The sequence below is a fragment of the Gigantopelta aegis genome, chromosome 4 (assembly GCF_016097555.1).
Source record: "Gigantopelta aegis isolate Gae_Host chromosome 4, Gae_host_genome, whole genome shotgun sequence".
Taxonomy (NCBI): Eukaryota; Metazoa; Mollusca; class Gastropoda; order Neomphalida; family Peltospiridae; genus Gigantopelta; species Gigantopelta aegis.
Genome location: NC_054702.1, coordinates 91,767,971 through 91,786,311, shown reverse-complemented (window position 1 = coordinate 91,786,311; position 18,341 = coordinate 91,767,971). Strand labels below are relative to the sequence as shown.

General features: G+C 34.9%; 1 protein-coding gene across 1 annotated transcript in view; it reads right to left on the bottom strand.

The window, feature by feature from the left end:
- LOC121371415 (tyrosine-protein phosphatase non-receptor type 21-like) overlaps window positions 1–15,583 on the bottom strand; it is a 41,816-nt gene extending 26,233 nt beyond the window's left edge. The window contains exons 1-2 of the mRNA XM_041497289.1: window positions 15,486–15,583; window positions 3,946–4,193 (exon numbers count right to left, since the gene is read on the bottom strand). Of these exons, the coding sequence (XP_041353223.1) occupies window positions 3,946–4,119 (174 nt within the window). The 5' untranslated portion in view covers window positions 4,120–4,193; window positions 15,486–15,583. The remainder of the gene's footprint in view (window positions 1–3,945; window positions 4,194–15,485) is intronic.
- Window positions 15,584–18,341: the final 2,758 nt, after the last annotated feature.

Here is an 18,341-nt window from a genome sequence, read left to right as displayed (position 1 = left end):
GGTTAAATGTGACAGCTATTAGATATAACAGGCACAGCCATTTTGTTCCATTCCAGTGAATATGCCCTCTGGCGAGCTGGTGATTACGTAATACTTAACGAGTAACGTCAGGAATGAGCCTTAGAACTATCGAAACACAATCTTCCTGGTTTTTGCGGATGATAAATAGTCATACATTGTAAAGCTCTGTAATAATATACATCCCAATAAGCCAGCAATAAGTACAATGTATATATTATTTTTCAATACAAAATAAAACACCATTGTCAAAGTGGCTACACAACAAGTCGAAATAATTAACCATGTTTTGTCCATGCATTAACCTACGTACAGAAATGATACACAGAGTATTTTCTTAGTTAATTGGTTTATTCGGTTAGTTGCCTCTACCAGTGATTCCTGATTGGTAGGTGTGTATTTGACTGGTAACCAGACGAGCCAATTAATTGACGCTGTCTAGACACAAAAATACATACTGGTATTGTATAATATTACCTGTCGCCCCTAAAATGGCAATAGACATGGTTTATTACTGTAAATAGTAAATTGATTAAGTAGACTTTCCCATCTAAAACCACAAAACTTACCAATTACGTAGTCCCAAAGAAAAGAAAATTTATCACTTGGGTATCGTGGGTTGTCGTTTTTGCTCCAGCATAGCATATCAATAGGCCTAATAGTGTACATTTTTCCTTTGGATTATTTAACAGAGTAAAATACTACAACCCCATTTTGTTCCGTTAATGCAACTTGAAATATATTTAGTTAAATAGTTTATTATATTATTATGTCATTTATGTTGTTTTACAAAGTCAGGTTGATCAAAGAGAAGCGCCTGGTCGAAAATTACTGCTTTTGTTTACATTGTTCATACAGGAGATGGTCAGGAGCTAACGTCACTTCGCCCCAAACTAGCTGTCCCAGACGCCTCGAAAAGAAAAGAAAATGGCAGTCCCCAGTTAGCAGGAATAATCATGTTTTTTTATTAACACTAAAGTTACGCATTTTTCATTTGTTAAAGTGTCAGTATGTGTTGGTGGTCCGGGTATGCATCTTTCCAACACATAAGGCTCATGTTTTAGTTTACTCTCCCTTTAAGAACGCCTAAAACAATGGTAAAGAAAATATACATGTCATCCCCACGTTTAATATAAATCTTTTGATTTTCTATGTAACAAACTTCCTTAATATTTCTTGGGTTATTGATTTTAACATTATATAAGTAAAAACACATTTTTATATTTCACATGGTTGGCCTGAATGTACCGTAAATGCTGGAATTACAAAACAGTGAATATATAATTTTCTAGTATTATTAACGTATTGATATAGAAAAGACACAGTACTTAGTTATTTTATTTTTTATATCTTTCAGTCAATCTGTATACCTAGAATTAAGAACTTAAAGAGTAAGAAAACAATTCGAGAACAAGAATAAAGAACTTCAAATTTCAACACATGTGCTTGGTTGTCTACATTGTCTTTATTTTGCAGAAAAAAAGGTATTTAAAGAGTTTTATTTTAACAGTGTTTTTAACTCGGCAATAAACAGACTCTATCCAATCAAAATTCAGAATTTATAAATGCATTTTTAAAACCTGTGAATGCCTATCAAATAATTTAAAAGTCAATGTTTATCTAAATGTGTTTTTGAAATTTTATCAAAGCTGATGTTTTTAACATGTAACTTATATTGTAAGTACATGTAATAAAAAAAAACTGTAAATAAAACAAAAAGGAAGTATACTGTACTAAGATATAACATGTACTAAGTTCTTTTTAGGTTTGATTATTGTCTTCTGTTGATTTGTTTGGTAGGCATTAACAGATTTATATCCTGAGGGTTCAAACATGCTGACTGTAGAAACAGCCTCTGATTCAAATCAGGCATTGTTCCCATAGTAAGCAGTGGCAGACCCAGAAAATCCATTTGGGGAGGGGGGGCAATGACATTTGGCCAAAGGCCACAAACATTCCCAAAGGGCTTCCTTGGATTCTTAAACATCAAAAAAAAAAAAAAAGAAAAAAAAAAAAGAGCAAACATTAGGAGGGGCCCCCTTAGATCCACCACTGGTAAGAGGTGGAAGGGAAAAAGGGAACAGTGTGTCTTCTTTCTGACAGTGTTTAAGATAACCTAACATGAGTCACTGCTCTCTTCCTGGGGGTTTTTCACACAGTAATGTGCACATTCCTCACTTATTACAGGCTAGTATCCAATTACCAAGGTAGTAATTACCAGCTACAGCCCAGCCAGGTAAAAAGGTCACTTCTCAGCATCAACAATATAACAGCTAGCTTAGGGAAGATTGCTAACAAAACAACACTCCACTTGCCAATTAGATCAGTGATATTTCTGTTATGTCGTTACAGCCACAAAGGTTACAGTCTTTCAGTGTAAACAATTTTAAAGTGCTGTCAGAGGATGAAAACAAATTGGGATTGGAATGGAAGTGGATGCCATATAATACTGTTAACAAGATCTTGAAGGCAACATGTATTTTATTAATTAAAAGATAGAAAGCCTGCCAAAAGTGTTATGTTACTTTTGGAATGTTTATGTGTTTTTGTGGGTGTCACCTGCCTCGGTGGTGTAGTGATTAAGGCTGGAAGCAGTGGAAGGTTCTGGGTACTGGTTCGAGTTTAATGACTCAATCGGTAGGTGTAAGGCCACTTCACTGACTCATAGACGTCGGAAAGGGGGGGAAGGGCAGGGGGCACTGGCCTCCCAAGTCTAAAACTGAGGGGCCACAATATGCACAATAGGAACTTGCATTGAATCGGTGGTGTAGTGATTAAGGCTGGAAGCAGTGGAAGGTTCTGGGTACTGGTTCCCACCCAGAACGAGTTTAATGACTCAATCGGTAGGTGTAAGGCCACTTCACTGACTCATAGACGTCAGAAAGGGGGGGGGAAGGACAGGGGGCACTGGCCTCCCAACTCTAAAACTGAGGGGCCACAATATGCACAACAGGAACTTGCATTGAATAAATGCCCCCCTCCCCACCAAGTTTCTGCCATCTTCTGAAGCCTATGTGACTTCTTTATCACCGACCACTTACAACTAACCCACCGACTTTCTAGGCAGACAGCCCAGATAGCTGAGATATGTGCCTAGGATAGTGTGTTTGAACCTTAATTGGATATACAATGTAAGCATGAAAATAAGTATAAATAGGATATAAAATGTGAGAATGTTCAATTTCTGACTTTAATCAGACTCTGAATTTCTGGGGTGGTTTTTTAAGGACATTGCTGGAATTGTAAAAAGTATGTAATATATACTGAGATTCTGTCTCATAATCTTACACTTCTAACATTAAATCTGGGATTCATGGAATTTGCTAAATTCACAGCCTGAATGGAAACATTATGAACTGGTGTATTAATTTAAATCAATGACTGGATTAAAACATATTTGGTAACAATAATAAATATTATACTTTTTGTTATTGTCAGACTAAGTGCACAACATAATTGGTGCAGTAATTAAAATTACAGACTACATTAACATACATTAAATAACAATAATGAAAGATAACAATAATAAATATTATACTTTTTGTTATTGTAAGACTAAAAGCACAACACAATTCACCCATAAAATATTTTCATGACAGCTAGGAGGTGAATATATAATATTAAAATCACAACCTTTTATGATTCAACAACACGTCTCACCTAGCACAGGTTTTTATAATATATACACTTTTACATGAATACAGGGGTAAATGTGTATTAGTAGTACAATTAAACTAAAGTTAAAAAAAAAAAAAAAACTCTTCAATTCTGATTATGATCAAAATATTAACACAGTATTCAGAGAGAAATATTATATTTTATTACTCAAGAAAACGTTCATTGCTTTAGCTAAATTATTCTCTACAAGACATAATTATGTATTAATTTAAAACATTGTTGTTAGTATTAAACATTACATGTACTTACATCAACAATGTCACTCCTTTGAGCTATACTCTCCAAACATTCCTGCCCTGTACTTTCAGACGTCAAAGTACATTCCAGAAAGTTGTTATCCAACAGGTACACTCCAACAATGAATGAATTCTTCGAAGAAATTTCATATCTTCGGGTCCGCTTTAATCGCCACTTGAATGGCATTTTGTCCACGAGTGTTCACCAGACAGGGAAACAAGGACAGCTCTCACAAACCATAGCTCCTGCATGTCACTATGCTGAAACAAAGGGAAAGAAACCCAGTGTATTATTACTGCAGCAATGTCCAACAGGTGATTTGGCATAAGGGCTTTGTGTGGTCATCAACTATGATTCAAGCACACAGTAATTTGTCCTTCCCAATATGTCCAGGGAGTGGCTGTTTTGTGGGTCCTGGCCATGAACATGGAATGGCAGTTTTGTGTGTTGGTAGTTAAAAAGAAAGATCACTGCCACAAGATAAAAACATACATGAGCTACTGGCATTAAGGCTAGTAGATGCTGAGTTCACAACCCAATACTGGATCCATCCTTAACTAACAACCATCAACCCCTATTGTGAACAGACACCTATGATGTATGCCAAGGCAGTAAGCCTGAAATTTAAATGGGTTGCTTAGCTTAGTAACTAGTTTAAAGTGTCCATATACCACTAGGGTTTCGAACACGCCTATCCTGAGTCCGGCCTCCGATAAGATCGGTGGTCTGACTCAGGATAGGGATAACCTATCAAATACGGTCAATTTAGAAAAGGGGAAAATTGGGGTTAATAAATTTTGACTGCGCCCGTAAACATTCCAAACTTATATTAATTATTAATATAATATAATTTCAGCACAAATTTAGATGGGCTGGTCTAAAATTAATAATAATTGTTAAACAGTATTCATTAAGCCCATGGGAGGTTAAGAGGAAAGGCTATAGAGTTGGCAAAAGTATACAAAAAAAAAAAAAAAATAAAATAATAATTTTGGAAAAGGGCCTGCCAGTCATATTCAAAACATTGGCCCCAAAGAATGCCCTAACTCCCAGCATCCCATCCCCCCCCCCCACCCCACTCCCCACTGTGTCCAACCGCAGTCCAGTCCAATCCTGGCAGCCTAGCAGTTGTCTAGGAAGTTAAACAGGTGTCACTAGGTGAGTGACGCCAAAGGGTTATGAGTTTCATCATTTGTGCCACTAGGAGAGTGATACAAAAGATCCAGTGAGAGTTAATTTAGTGAGAAGGAGAAAGATATTCGAAAGATTTGCAGGCGAGCCCACTGGAAGGCGAGAGATGCACCCGGCCGATCCACAAAGAAACAGGCGACTCTTCAGTTGTCCTCTAAAATATCATGTTTAAGTCATTCAGAAGACGCTGCCATCACTTTAATCTATAAAACCTAGGGCAGTAGACGAGGTAATATTAACCAAGCCACTACTAAAGGCACAGACCAGACACCTGCCCTGGTAAATTACATTAGGTTTTGGGGGGGGGGGGGGGTTTTCATTAAAAATATAAAATAATGATTAAAATATGGATAAAATACCAAATCAAAATTAAATTTATAACATGCAATTTTCCGGAAGGTGGAGGGGATTACTGCCAGATAAGCCCCCCCCCCCCCCCCCCCCCCCCCCCCCCAATACCGAGCAATACACTTACAATCACACACTTACATACAACAAATAGCAAATTGGTTGTTGATCAACTAATGAGCCAAAGTCAACTTTATTATTAAGTTCAGCAAAATATTCAACAGTAAACACCCTCAAGAAGTGTTATTAACAACACAATTAATCTATTAACCATTTACCAGGTACCAAAATACAATTACAACTGTCTTGCTATAACCATCAAAGATTTCAAAAAACATTCCCACTCGTGACTACAGAGGTTTGCCAAAGACACAGTATACACATACGTGTCAATCAAGCTTCAATTAGCTTGTCACCTGTTGGAAACCATCAGCCTATTACTTAACATGTGAGTAATTGATGTATTAACATAACATACAATCTATATTTAGCAAACATGACACCATTCAAATAAAACAAAGCTACCATCACACATGCAAACCAGCCTCGGTGGTGTAGTGGTTAAGCCATCTGACATAAGGCTGATAGGTACAGGGTTCACAGCCTGGTACCGTCTCCCACCCAGAGTGAGTTTTAATGACTCAATGGTTAGGTAAGACCACTACACTGACATCTCTCTCTCACTAACCACTAACCCACTGTCCTGGACAGACAACCCAGATAACTGAGGTGTGTGCCCAGGACAGCATGCTTGAACCTTAATTGGATATAAGCACAAAAATAAGTTGAAATGAATGAATGAAGATAGACATAACTGGTTTCAGTGGCATAATGGTTAAGGTACATTAAGACAGGTATATAGTGGGTAATGGGTTCGCATATTGGCATCAGCTCCCACCTATAAACTTCGCTTGTCACAGTTTAGACCCCCACTCCACACTGCTAAAATTCTTGCATATACGCCTGCCTTTGATATACCAGGAGTGAAGTACGGTACTGACTGCACTGCAAACTAATCCAGTGCATCCACAAAAGTGAATCAATTAACCTGCAATCCACTGAACTGAGCTACATCCTTATTACTGTAATGAACAAAAATCATAACAGTACAATGATACATATTGTATCTATACTAAACTACTACATTGTGTTTCTCTTGTAATGTACAAAACTAAAGAAAAAATGTCTAACAGTATAATGATATACTGTGTTGAGTTAGATTTGTAAACAGTATCGGTGAGTAAAATTTTTAAATAATAATAATAATAATGCTATATACTGTACATGTATTGTGTTATCTTGTATTCACACCTGTCTATTTCAAGCACAATTATTACACCTTTCCCACTATATGTATGCCAAGTGTCAAAAGAACATGCCAATTCTTTATCCACAAACGCTAATCAGAGAAAGCATACTGATAAAATAACCTGTCTTTCTAACAAATAATTTCATCTTTGTTTAATGTGCCCATAATATTGACACAAGACATTACGTTGTTACAATGAGCTTCTATTGATTCGGGCTGGTTCTTCAGCTCAATGTTTTCACAGCCACATGTTAAATCTACAGTTTAAGCAAAACTGATAAAGAACTGTCAACATGAATTTTACTGTTGACATACAGCAATTTCAGCATAACATTAACACATGTTTACAAATCTGTCCACTTGATGAGGTTTGATCTGTATTATGTGAGATGTAATCTTAGATGATCAACAGGTTTTCTTAGATGATCAACAGGTTTTCTTAGATACCCATGTAATAAAACATGACATAGGCCTAAATAAAAATATGTGTTTAATTTTAAAACTTCAAAAATATGTTAAAATCAGACAATAGTTTTGTTACACATTTTGTTTCAAATAAAATGCATTTTTAGTCATTACAAATACTAAAATACAATGGGTTTGCTAAAATCAACATTTTAAGCAAGAGATTGATAACAAAAAAATAACTATGTTTAATTATTTCATTGAAAACTTGCCTAATTTCACACTAAAATATTGCACTTTGATCAGTTTACCAAAATATAAGCCCATACCCCAACCCAGACAGTGGATATATTAATTACTTTTATTTTTACTTTTATAGGGATTACAGGTACATTACATTTTAGGCAGTTCGTTATTTGTTGGAGATAGTTTAATGCGCAGACTTTCTCATAAGGAATAAAATTTGTAAACGTAACATATAAATAAAGATGTATTAATAAATTAAATTATAAAATAACGTTGGGTTAATATACAGTTAAACTTCAATAACTCGATCTTGAAGGGGACGAGGAAATAGTTTGAGTTTCAGGGAGTTCGAGGTTTTGAAATTAATATATAAGAGTTCAAATTTAAAACTGCATTGCAGCTGGTTGATTTCGCTTAATATTGTAAGAAGCGTGCGTTTCGCTGCCTACCTCTAAAAACTATGCATCCCCAGTTGAATGAATGAATGAATGTTTAACGACACCCCAGCACCAAAAATACATCGGCTATTGGGTGTCAAACTAAGGTAATGCAAATAAATAAAGCGATGATCAACATAAATATAAAAATTCAAGACTTAAACAAAAACAGCGTAAAGAACTGTGCAAAAACACAAATATCACAGAATTTTACTCTTTGAAGTTAACCAGACTGTCTGTAATTATGTATTATGTACATACGCTCTCCACAATGTATGAAAACGACAACCAAACACAGGATCATTTCGTTCCGCTTAGTCTACAATCTATTATTCTGTAATTGCCACCGTAATCCTCAACAGCCCAGACCATCCGAGACAAGCGCGCTTCGCTTGATTGACATGATTGACAATACATTCATCTTTAAAATACTATCGGCAACGACAGTTGGAGCAATCTACACGTGTCGAGTTTTAGAGGTGCATACTATATTAAATCATTATGGCGGAACCAAAGAATTAGGTCGAGAGATCGAGTTCATCAAATTTTCGAAGTCTGAGTTTTCGAAGGCAGTTATTACTAAGTTTGTATAGCAACTCAGCCGGGACTGTCGCTTCAGATCGAAGGTGGAGTTATCGAAGTTTGACTGTACTTCTCTTTTTTTTGCATACAGTTAAACTTAGTTCGAGTTTTCGAAATTAATATAAACAAGTTTAAATTTGAAACTGCATTGCAGCTGGTTGTGGCATTGCAGTTAGTTGATTTCGCTTAATATTGTTAGAAGCGTGCGCTTCGTTGCCTACCTCTGAACTCTGAAAACTATGCGTCCCCAGTTGAAAGGCGAATTAATATATCAGTCACCTCACCCCACGCCACCCCATCTCATCCCATTCCACCCCAGCTGTTGGCATCTTTGACGCCTGTGGTACATTCATTTTGCGTATATTGTAAAAGTAAGTAAATAAAACAAAAAAGATAACCCAGATGAATTTGAAATATATGCTTGGGCAGATAGGATGTATTTATTAACAGAAACGAAAACGAAAAAAGAAAGCATTTGCATGTACATATATAAATAACAGAAAATAATGTTGACATATTTTACAGATGTCAAAACACAGCGGATCCGAACGTAACTAAGAAATAAAACAATGAATGCCGAATAACACTATAAGTACATTTGTTTTACACAAAATTATTTACGCTTCGCACCTCTACTTTCTTTCTCCAATCTGGCCACCACCCCCATTTCTGGGCCCTACGCAAGATTGCTTGGATGACAACAAAGCAGAAGTTTTTAAAACCGATCTGGCAAACTCCACGTTACCGGGTCCTTCCCCAGATTGCTTGATCTGTGATGCATCAATTTTTAACATAACTAAATGACTGGTAATTGATAAACATTAACTGATACATAAATAGAAAAACTAAAGCTAGATACGATTCACGCCTTTGGGAGCAAAAAACAAACAGCGCTAACAATTATTAGAAATGCTCTTTGAAGTTAATCAGAATGTGTCTGTAAGTAAGTATTAAGGTAGCAAGGCTTTCCACCACGGATGGACACCGACTACAAAACACAGGATCATTTTGTTCCGCTTAGTTGGCAATCTCTTATTCTGTAATTATCAGCTTTATCCTCGACAGCCAAGAATACCAGAGACAGGCATGCTTCGCTTGACTGACATGATTGACAATACATTCGTCTTTAAAATACTACCAGCAACGACAGTTTGATCAATCCACATGTGTCGAGTTTTAGAGGTGCATACTCTATTAAATCTTTATGGCGGAAGCAAAGAATTAGATCGAGAGATCGAATTTATCGAGTTTTCGAAGGTCGTTATTACTAGTTTGTACAGCAACTCGGCCGGGACCGTCGCTTCAGATCGAGAGATCGAAGTTTTCGAGAGATCGTAGGTGAATTGATCGAAGTTTGACTGTATTTTGTTTGGCTTTTAACAACAAAAAACTTTGTCCTGTTGCAAACATCTTCCTTTAAGAGTTAGCCAGAAATGGCTTTGCTCTAGAAATTGGACCTAGCTTCAACCCTAGTAATAATATAGATATATTTTAGATGCCGAGAGGTGTTTTTTCTTCTTACTAAAAGCTATATTTTCATTAATTAAAAAAGAAAGAAAAAAAGATCCATGTTCAGTATATATTATAGAACACACTTGTACTGCAGTTAAAATGATTACTGTAATTTCATGTAATATATACCAAGATACACATGTATACATGAATGAGAGTGTGTTTTTGTTCAGAAGGAAGTTGAGTAAATAGTTGATACATACTCTCTACAGGAGCCATACTGTAATTGCTGGTTACGACTATTTTCTCCTCCACCATGCTGGTGGTGGTTAGTATCTACAACCACATGAACGCTTCAGGAAATGAATGTTTGACAACATCACAGCACATTGCTGAACCACTAATTATAAGTGACAAACCGGTAACTTTTAATGAAGTTTAAAAAGTTAAAAGTTTGTTTTGTTTAATGACACCACTAAAGAACACAGATTTATTAATCTTCGGCTATTGGATGTCAAACAGTAATTTTGACATATAGTCTTAGAGAGGAAATCTGCAACATTTTTCCATTAGTAGCAACCATGGGATCTTTTTTTTGTACCAACCCACAGACACGATAGCACATACCATGGCCTTTGATATACCAGTTGTGGTGTACTGGCTAGAATGAGAAATATCCCAATGAGCCTACCGATGGGCTACATCTCAATCCTGTAAATTTTAATAACTTCACAAAACAGTTTGAAATGAACAGATGCACGTATATGTATTAATATGATTCTGCTATTTGTTGCAGACTCACATTACAGTGTTCAGTTTTAAGATTCGGGAGGGCAAGTAGGAGCTCACATTGAAATTGCCACTAAATATTGGATTGCCACGATCTCTTCTGTTTCATGTAGACATTACAATAACACAGGGACCAAAAACTTTAAATTAGTATTTTGTCATTGTGTAAACCATCTCGCATTGGACAAAAGTAATATATATTGACAACACAATTTATACATCAGTAATTTTTGTGAGATTTTGCTGACATGCTTATATTTGTGAATCCGAAAGCCTGAACAAGTTCCATAATTTACTTTATTTGACAAAAGTAATCAATTGTGATTAGGATTACTTAAGCATGGCCTGATTACTTATGATTAAATTGAAAGTAATCGATGACGATGTCAAATACATTGTCCAGTAATCACGATACAACCATTACATTTCCACAAATATGCACAAGTAGTGAAATGATGTTACCAACATGAAATTGTTCATTTTATTTCACAACCATACGAATTTCATTCATGAAAAGACATAATGGATAATTTTGGGATTATTTATTAAACCATTTCAGAAATTTATAAACGTACATGTATACACAAATTATATATTTATATTCCCAAAATATTGATCAGATCTGCCAATGAAAAATAATTTTACATGTATATTTTAAGAAAGCAATTAAATTTTTTAAGTTATTTCTTAACTGGATTTTGATTTTTAAAATGTATTTTCACTGACATTTTACTTTCAATTTAAAGGCTGTGCTTTTGTGACATTTTCATTTCTTGGGACTGGTGACTATTGATCTTAATTTTATTAATTATATTTTATAAAGGAGTTGAAAATGTTAACAAAACGGTAACCTAGATCAGTGAACCCTGTCACTCCCACAATGAAGAAAAACAATCAAACATAACCAACAATTAAACATATATAGAGGTGTGATACCTTTTGCCACCATTTTAGTATACATGTGTTAGTTGTCTACTGGTGTTTACTAGCCACAGTTGAATGAACTCGGAGCAAGTAATACTTTTGTTTCTAATTAAATTATCTGTTATGTCCAGTCAAGTAAAGCAAATTGTCTTTAGTACATTGTTGCTAAACATATCTAAGGGGTTTGGTAAATTATGAGTAATCAAGAAAGTAATAACAGATTACAATTACATAAATTAGCAATGTAAAATAGATTACGATTGTGATTACATGGCATTCTCAAAGATTGTAATCGATTACGATCACAGTATGAAAATATGTAATTCATTACAATTACCCTATCTCTGAATACACACCACACACACACACAAAAGAGAAGTCAGACAAAGATGTAATTCATTACAATTACCCTATCTCTGAATACACACCACACACACACACAAAAGAGAAGTCAGACAAAGATGAGGGCTAGAAGAATTAGTTTTTGTGTAACATATATATATATATATATATACCCTATATATATATATATATATATATATATATATATATATATATATATATATATATATATATATATATATATGGTTTACACAATTGTTTCAGTTCTCATAGGTCTGCTGTTCTCACCATTAGGTCAATCGAGAATACTTCATCTGCAATCTCACCCACCCATACTATAACATATATAATTTATCAACTACATTCTTACCGGTGTAATAAACTTACAAATGTTTTCTTTCAATTTTTTTTGCTATTAACTGTCAACTGTCTTGAAATCAACACACATCTTTACCAGTCAAGCCACCATTTTTCAATAAATTAAACTAAACAGTCAAAAAATATCCTATTCTGAGTGTTTCATGACATTATAAATGACCACTTTGAATCTGATATAAACACTTTTTAAACAGAGAAGAAACTTTGATAGGTATCAATGTTCGAGATTAATGGTATCCCGATATCACGGGAATACCAAATTTTAATTTTGGATACCAGACTTCAAGAACCCAGTATCCCACAGTAGCAATAGGCAGGGAACGAGAACAGTGTCGTTCAAGTTTGTTACGATGTTATGTATGAATTTCATTTAAGTGGGATACTATATTCCCAGGTGGGATACCAGATTTTGAAATGTTAGTATCCAACTCGGATACTCAAATTCCCCAAATTTTTAATCTCAAATTCTGGGTATTCTACTCTTACCAAACAGCAACCCTGGTCTTTTAATATAATGTGAGGTAGTAGGCTGTAACGTGTAAGCAAAATATGTCAGAATTAACAAATGTTTGATATCCAAAAGCTGATGATTAATTAATGAATGTGCTCCAATGGAGTCGTTAAACAAAACAAACTTTACTTTACTTACTGTCACTGCAAGAATAAACCTGACACGCCCATCTGAAACAGTCTTGAAACTGGTTTTAAATTGGGGTGATGGATTTCTTGTACATTTGCAAGCATGTACATTTAATGTTATGAGTAAACTAAAAGATCAAATTAAAGATCTGTGGCATTACATTTGACAGACTGTAATTTTTAAATATCCAAGCAGTGTTTCTGCCAGAAAGAAATTTTTGGGTATTGTTGCTATGGAATTGAATGAAACCACAGTCAACAGGGTGTGTGGGGGGCCTCCCCCAGAAAGAAAATGGTTTAAGTTTAGGGTTAGGTTTAAAAAAAATCATACATTAATGATAATGAGTAATTAACCTTTTAACAATTGCAAAAAAAACCTGGGTATGGCACCGTACCCATTTTATCCTCTGGCAGAAACCCTGCCAAGGCAAGTGAAAAATCAAACTCATTAAAATGCCACAGTGAGTAAAATAAATTAATAAATGTTGTGACATATATTTACTTTGGTTCGTAATTTAGTCTGATTTTCTTTTTCCTTTCAGAAATGGAGTTATTTAAACATTCCAAGGGCAATGTTATGAAAACATAATTTAAACAAATAGCCCACTTTATGAAATATGTCAATGCAGATGATATGACATTTTAAATTACAATAAGTACCATTAATATAATTTGATACACACAATTATAGATTGTCTCCAGTGTCATTATTATAGTGAGCATGTCATAATTAAGATGGTTTGATGAACATGTTGATGACTACATTTGAATTAAATAACTTGACACTAGTCTTGAATGTCATTATCATTATGAAAATTAACAGGATAGTTTGATCCTTACATAGCCTTTGCTGTATATACCAGTGATGGGATACTGAATCATGGGGAATGGAAAAACCCCTGGGTTCCCCGAGGAGGTTCGATCCTACAACCCAAACAGCTCAGGTGAGCACTTTACCAACTGAACTAGATTCCACCCCTTTAGCTGTGAGTATGTTCCTTATAGCAGGCCTTAATGTAGAATTAAAAAAGTAAGAAAAGTGACTTCTCCCTTCCCAGAAAAAGATAAGAAGTTTGATAAAAATAGGTAAAGTGAACATTTATTGGGACATTTCATAACATTTTGCCTTCTTCTGTGTCATTTCTGACATTACTAATAATAAATGTACATGTATCAATTTTCTGCAGATGTGGAATTAATATCTCAAATAAAATTTAAACGCAGGAAACATCCAACAAAAATAATAGCGACTTAGCCATTCCCAGTCTATTGCTACGCCGCTATTGTTCCAGTGTAGCATTCGATTGGGTACGAATTGGGGGAGATACTGTTATGGCATAGCATTAGACTGGGTACGAGCTCAAAAATACTGTTACTTAACTTCACCAGCAAAAAATTAAAATGCAGAATTAAAATAACCCAACAACATTATATGGTATCCCGGTGGGATACTGGATTATTGAAGTCTGGTATCCAAAATTAAATTCTGGTATCCCCAGGATATCGGGATACCGTTAATCTCGAACACTGTCATTACTGCTAATAACTTTGCAATTTGAAAATGTTCAGATTATAGTATGCAAAAAACAATAATAATAATAATAACTACTTAAATACAGGCCTGCAATTAATTCAACTTATATTATGATACTTTAGGAGCCAGATGGTGCCAACTTCTATTTTTAATATCAAATGTTTAAGTCACCAGATGAAAACAATGTTCATTTTATTGTCAAAATCAACAAACAAATGTTAATATCTATGCCATTTTCTGTTGTGAAGAGATTACATGCATGTCATAGTTTAATGATAATATTCTTCAGCTACTCCTGTAAACCAGGCTATTGTTTTTCAGGAGTTATGCATGTCACATGACATTACCAAAACGCTTATGCAATGATTCTGCGAAGCAGACGACACTTTGACAATGACAGCTGTGTAAAACTGTTGTTTATTTATGTTTGTTTAATATTACATGTCATTTAATGTAGTATGCACATTGCTAGACATTCCTTATTTGTGCACTTTGTTTTTGGAAGGTTTTCTGAATCAACAAAAAATCGTATGCAGATTCCTTAAAAACTAGTTTTTCACAATACATGATAAAGTTATACACAGAATTTCAGCTCAATATCTCAAGGCACTGTGAACAAACCATCCAGAAAACTATATATGGGGAAGACAGAAGGTCAGACAGACAGACGGACAGGCAAAACCTATCGATATGAGATGAGTTCGACCCGTACCTCCTTTCAATGGTTAGGGTTAGTCTATATAATTTGACAAAGAGGGATACGGGTCAAACTCTTTCTAACCTATTGTCCCTACCGGTTATTCTATCAGAATAGTTGGAGAGACTGGGTCAATTTTTGTAACTTATAAAAGGAGGCCACACCAACTACTAACTTTGAAGAGAATATTTCAAGCCCTGTTTTATTATGCGAACAAAATAAAGTAATGAAAATAAAGTTAAATGTCTTGCGTACTTAGTTATCATAATATAAACTTACGAGTTTTGCCAGAACGTCAAACAGCTAGCATGTATCAAATCGAAAAAATAGAACAAAACTGTAAACACATAGTTGACATTGTCACAACATGAGCCTTAATTGTACAACTGGTATTGTTTTCAATGATCCGCTGCTCTTGCCGGTGACCCAAAACAAGGTTAAAATACCAGTCATGTACCATTTTACCGCTGTCGTAAAATATTTAAAAAAACAAAAAACATTAAAGTTAACAATGGAAATATTGTTACATAAATGTGAATGCAATGCATATCATATATAACTGAGATAAAGATAAAATAAAGGATTTTGTTTTACATTTGTTTTGGTTTAAAATACAGCATAAAATACTATACTTTACCACAAACTACTGTCAAGTACAACATAATGTTTTAAGCCGCTACTTCTTTTCTTCTTTGTTTGGTTGTGTTTGTTCGACGAACAAAATACTGCACACATAAATTTTATAGATGCTACATCCAGCTTAAAAAGGCAAAATGTCACAGTCTAAAGTTTTCTTTAATATAGAACAAAACATAAACGAAAACAAATAAAATTTAGGATATGTAACAAGTACATTCATGTCCGATAGATACCATTTTTCTTATGACTCTTTTTTTCGAAAACGTATCCAATTCTTTTTCGCTCGTTAAATACGTATTAAAACAACTCATGACAATATAAATGTATCTAACGGGCACGAATGTATTCTATATATAGGGTGTTCTGGAGTCCCATCAATCAATCAACAAATTGACTCGTGCTTACATCCACTGAAGGTTCAAGCACGACTGTCCTGGGCACATTCTCTTAGATTCCCCAGTGGATGTGTCCAAGACAGTGGAGTTGGTGGGGGTAATAAAGCTATGGAATTCATCATTTGAATTAGAAGAGATTTTTTTTAATACATCATATCTAAATTTACGATTAGAATTTAAGAAAAAAAATAATGCGTCAGACCTAAATATGAAATAAATGAGTCGCAAATAGAGCGGGCTGCTAAAACCAAAAATTATAGTCTTAGACTTCATTCCAGTTCTTAAGCCCAAAACTGCCATTTCAGCAGCAGTTTGTAGAAAGGTTGCCAGGGTTAGTTGTAACTTCAAGTTAACAGGTAGATCCAGGAATATTAGGTTAAAATCCAAGTAAGATTAAAACATAGATTAGATTAAACCAAAATACATAGTTTAAAATTAAAAACTTTTATACATATATATTAAACATCAGATGACAACTAAAATCATATAAAACCTATAAACGACAACACAGGTATAAACTACTTTTGAGTCCTAACAGCCTCCAACATGACTACAGAATTGAATTTGTTTTAGCGCATATTATTTGGGATATATATATATATATATATTATTAGATACAGGGGCGGCATTTAGCTTTGTTAGTTGAGTGCTCGCTTGAGGTACTTGCGTCGCAGGATCGAACCACCTCAGTGGATCAATTTTTTCTCGTTCCAACCAGTGCCTCACAACTGGACAAAGGCCGTGGTATGTGCTTTCCTGTCTGTGAGAAAGTGCATATAAAAGTGCATCATTAGGAAAAATGTAGCGGGTTTCCTCTGATGACTACGAGTCAGAATTATCAGATAAAGTCCAATTTTGATGTCGCCAGCTCTTAGAAGCTATTTTTTACAACAATACTCACAAGATTCTCAAGATTTCTAACTAAATAGTAACTTACAATATTAAGTCATTATTCTACACAAGATATTGTTTCTCAAGTTCGCTGATTATGATTTTTTATGCTAATTCTATCACATGTCAGTAAAAATCAGCATGTCGGCTGTATAGGGGGATGCAATATATTGTCATCGATATGGGTGAATAATTAACAAATAAATAAGTTTTTGATATTATTAAAAGTTGGAGGGGTTTTTTCATATTACAGCATGTAAAAATAAATTTCATTTACTAAAAATATTTTGGAGTCAAATGTTACTCTGTCGCCAAGTTTTATGTCAATATCGTAACGCGACGTTAACTGAAGCAATATTAATATAACCTAGTATGTTGATTTACATAAAGTTATTGTGTGATCATTTGAAATTTGTCATTATCACTATTTTACGAGCACCGCAGGCAAAATCGCTTGTGTGATTACAACCGGTCTCGGTGGCGTTGTGGTTAAGCCATCGGACATAACGCTGGTAGGTACAGGGTTCGCAGCCCGGTACTGGCTTCAACTCAGATCGAGTTCTTAAAGGCTCAGTTGGTAGGTGTAAGGCCACTACACCCTCTTCTCTCTCACTAACCACTAACCAACTAACCAACTGTCCTGGACAGACAGCCCGGATAGCTGAGATGTGTGCCCAGGACAGCGTGCTTAAACCGTAATAGGATGTAAGCACAAAAATAAGTTGAACTGAAATGAATGTGATTACAAAATTTTGGTCAATTTGCTACTAAAGGTGGAATTGGTATGTTTATTCAACGTCAGTCCCGTAACGCAGATTCGCAATGGATTCTGTGAGTTTGGCAGTTAAGACAGATTATTTGTAATACCAAATAATCCCATTTAATGGCAGAAAAATATATCTACGTTAAAGTTAACTAGGGGTTGAGACCCAATCAAAAGCGCCCCCTTTCAAACTAAGGGAGATAACTTTAAATGCATAGATTGATACTAGCTATATAAGCGCAACACATAGAAATATCAGTCTCTCCCATCGATCAGCCTATAGGTTGCACTAAACCAAATAACTTCCGGCTGGGTCAAAGTTCAAGGTGCACCCAACTTTTGATAGAGAAGTGAACACCACAAGTCCTGTGATTGGTTATAAATGTGAGTGTGTTGGTTGTAAAAAAAATTAGTTTCATCTGGGCTAAAAATGTATGCAATTTTATT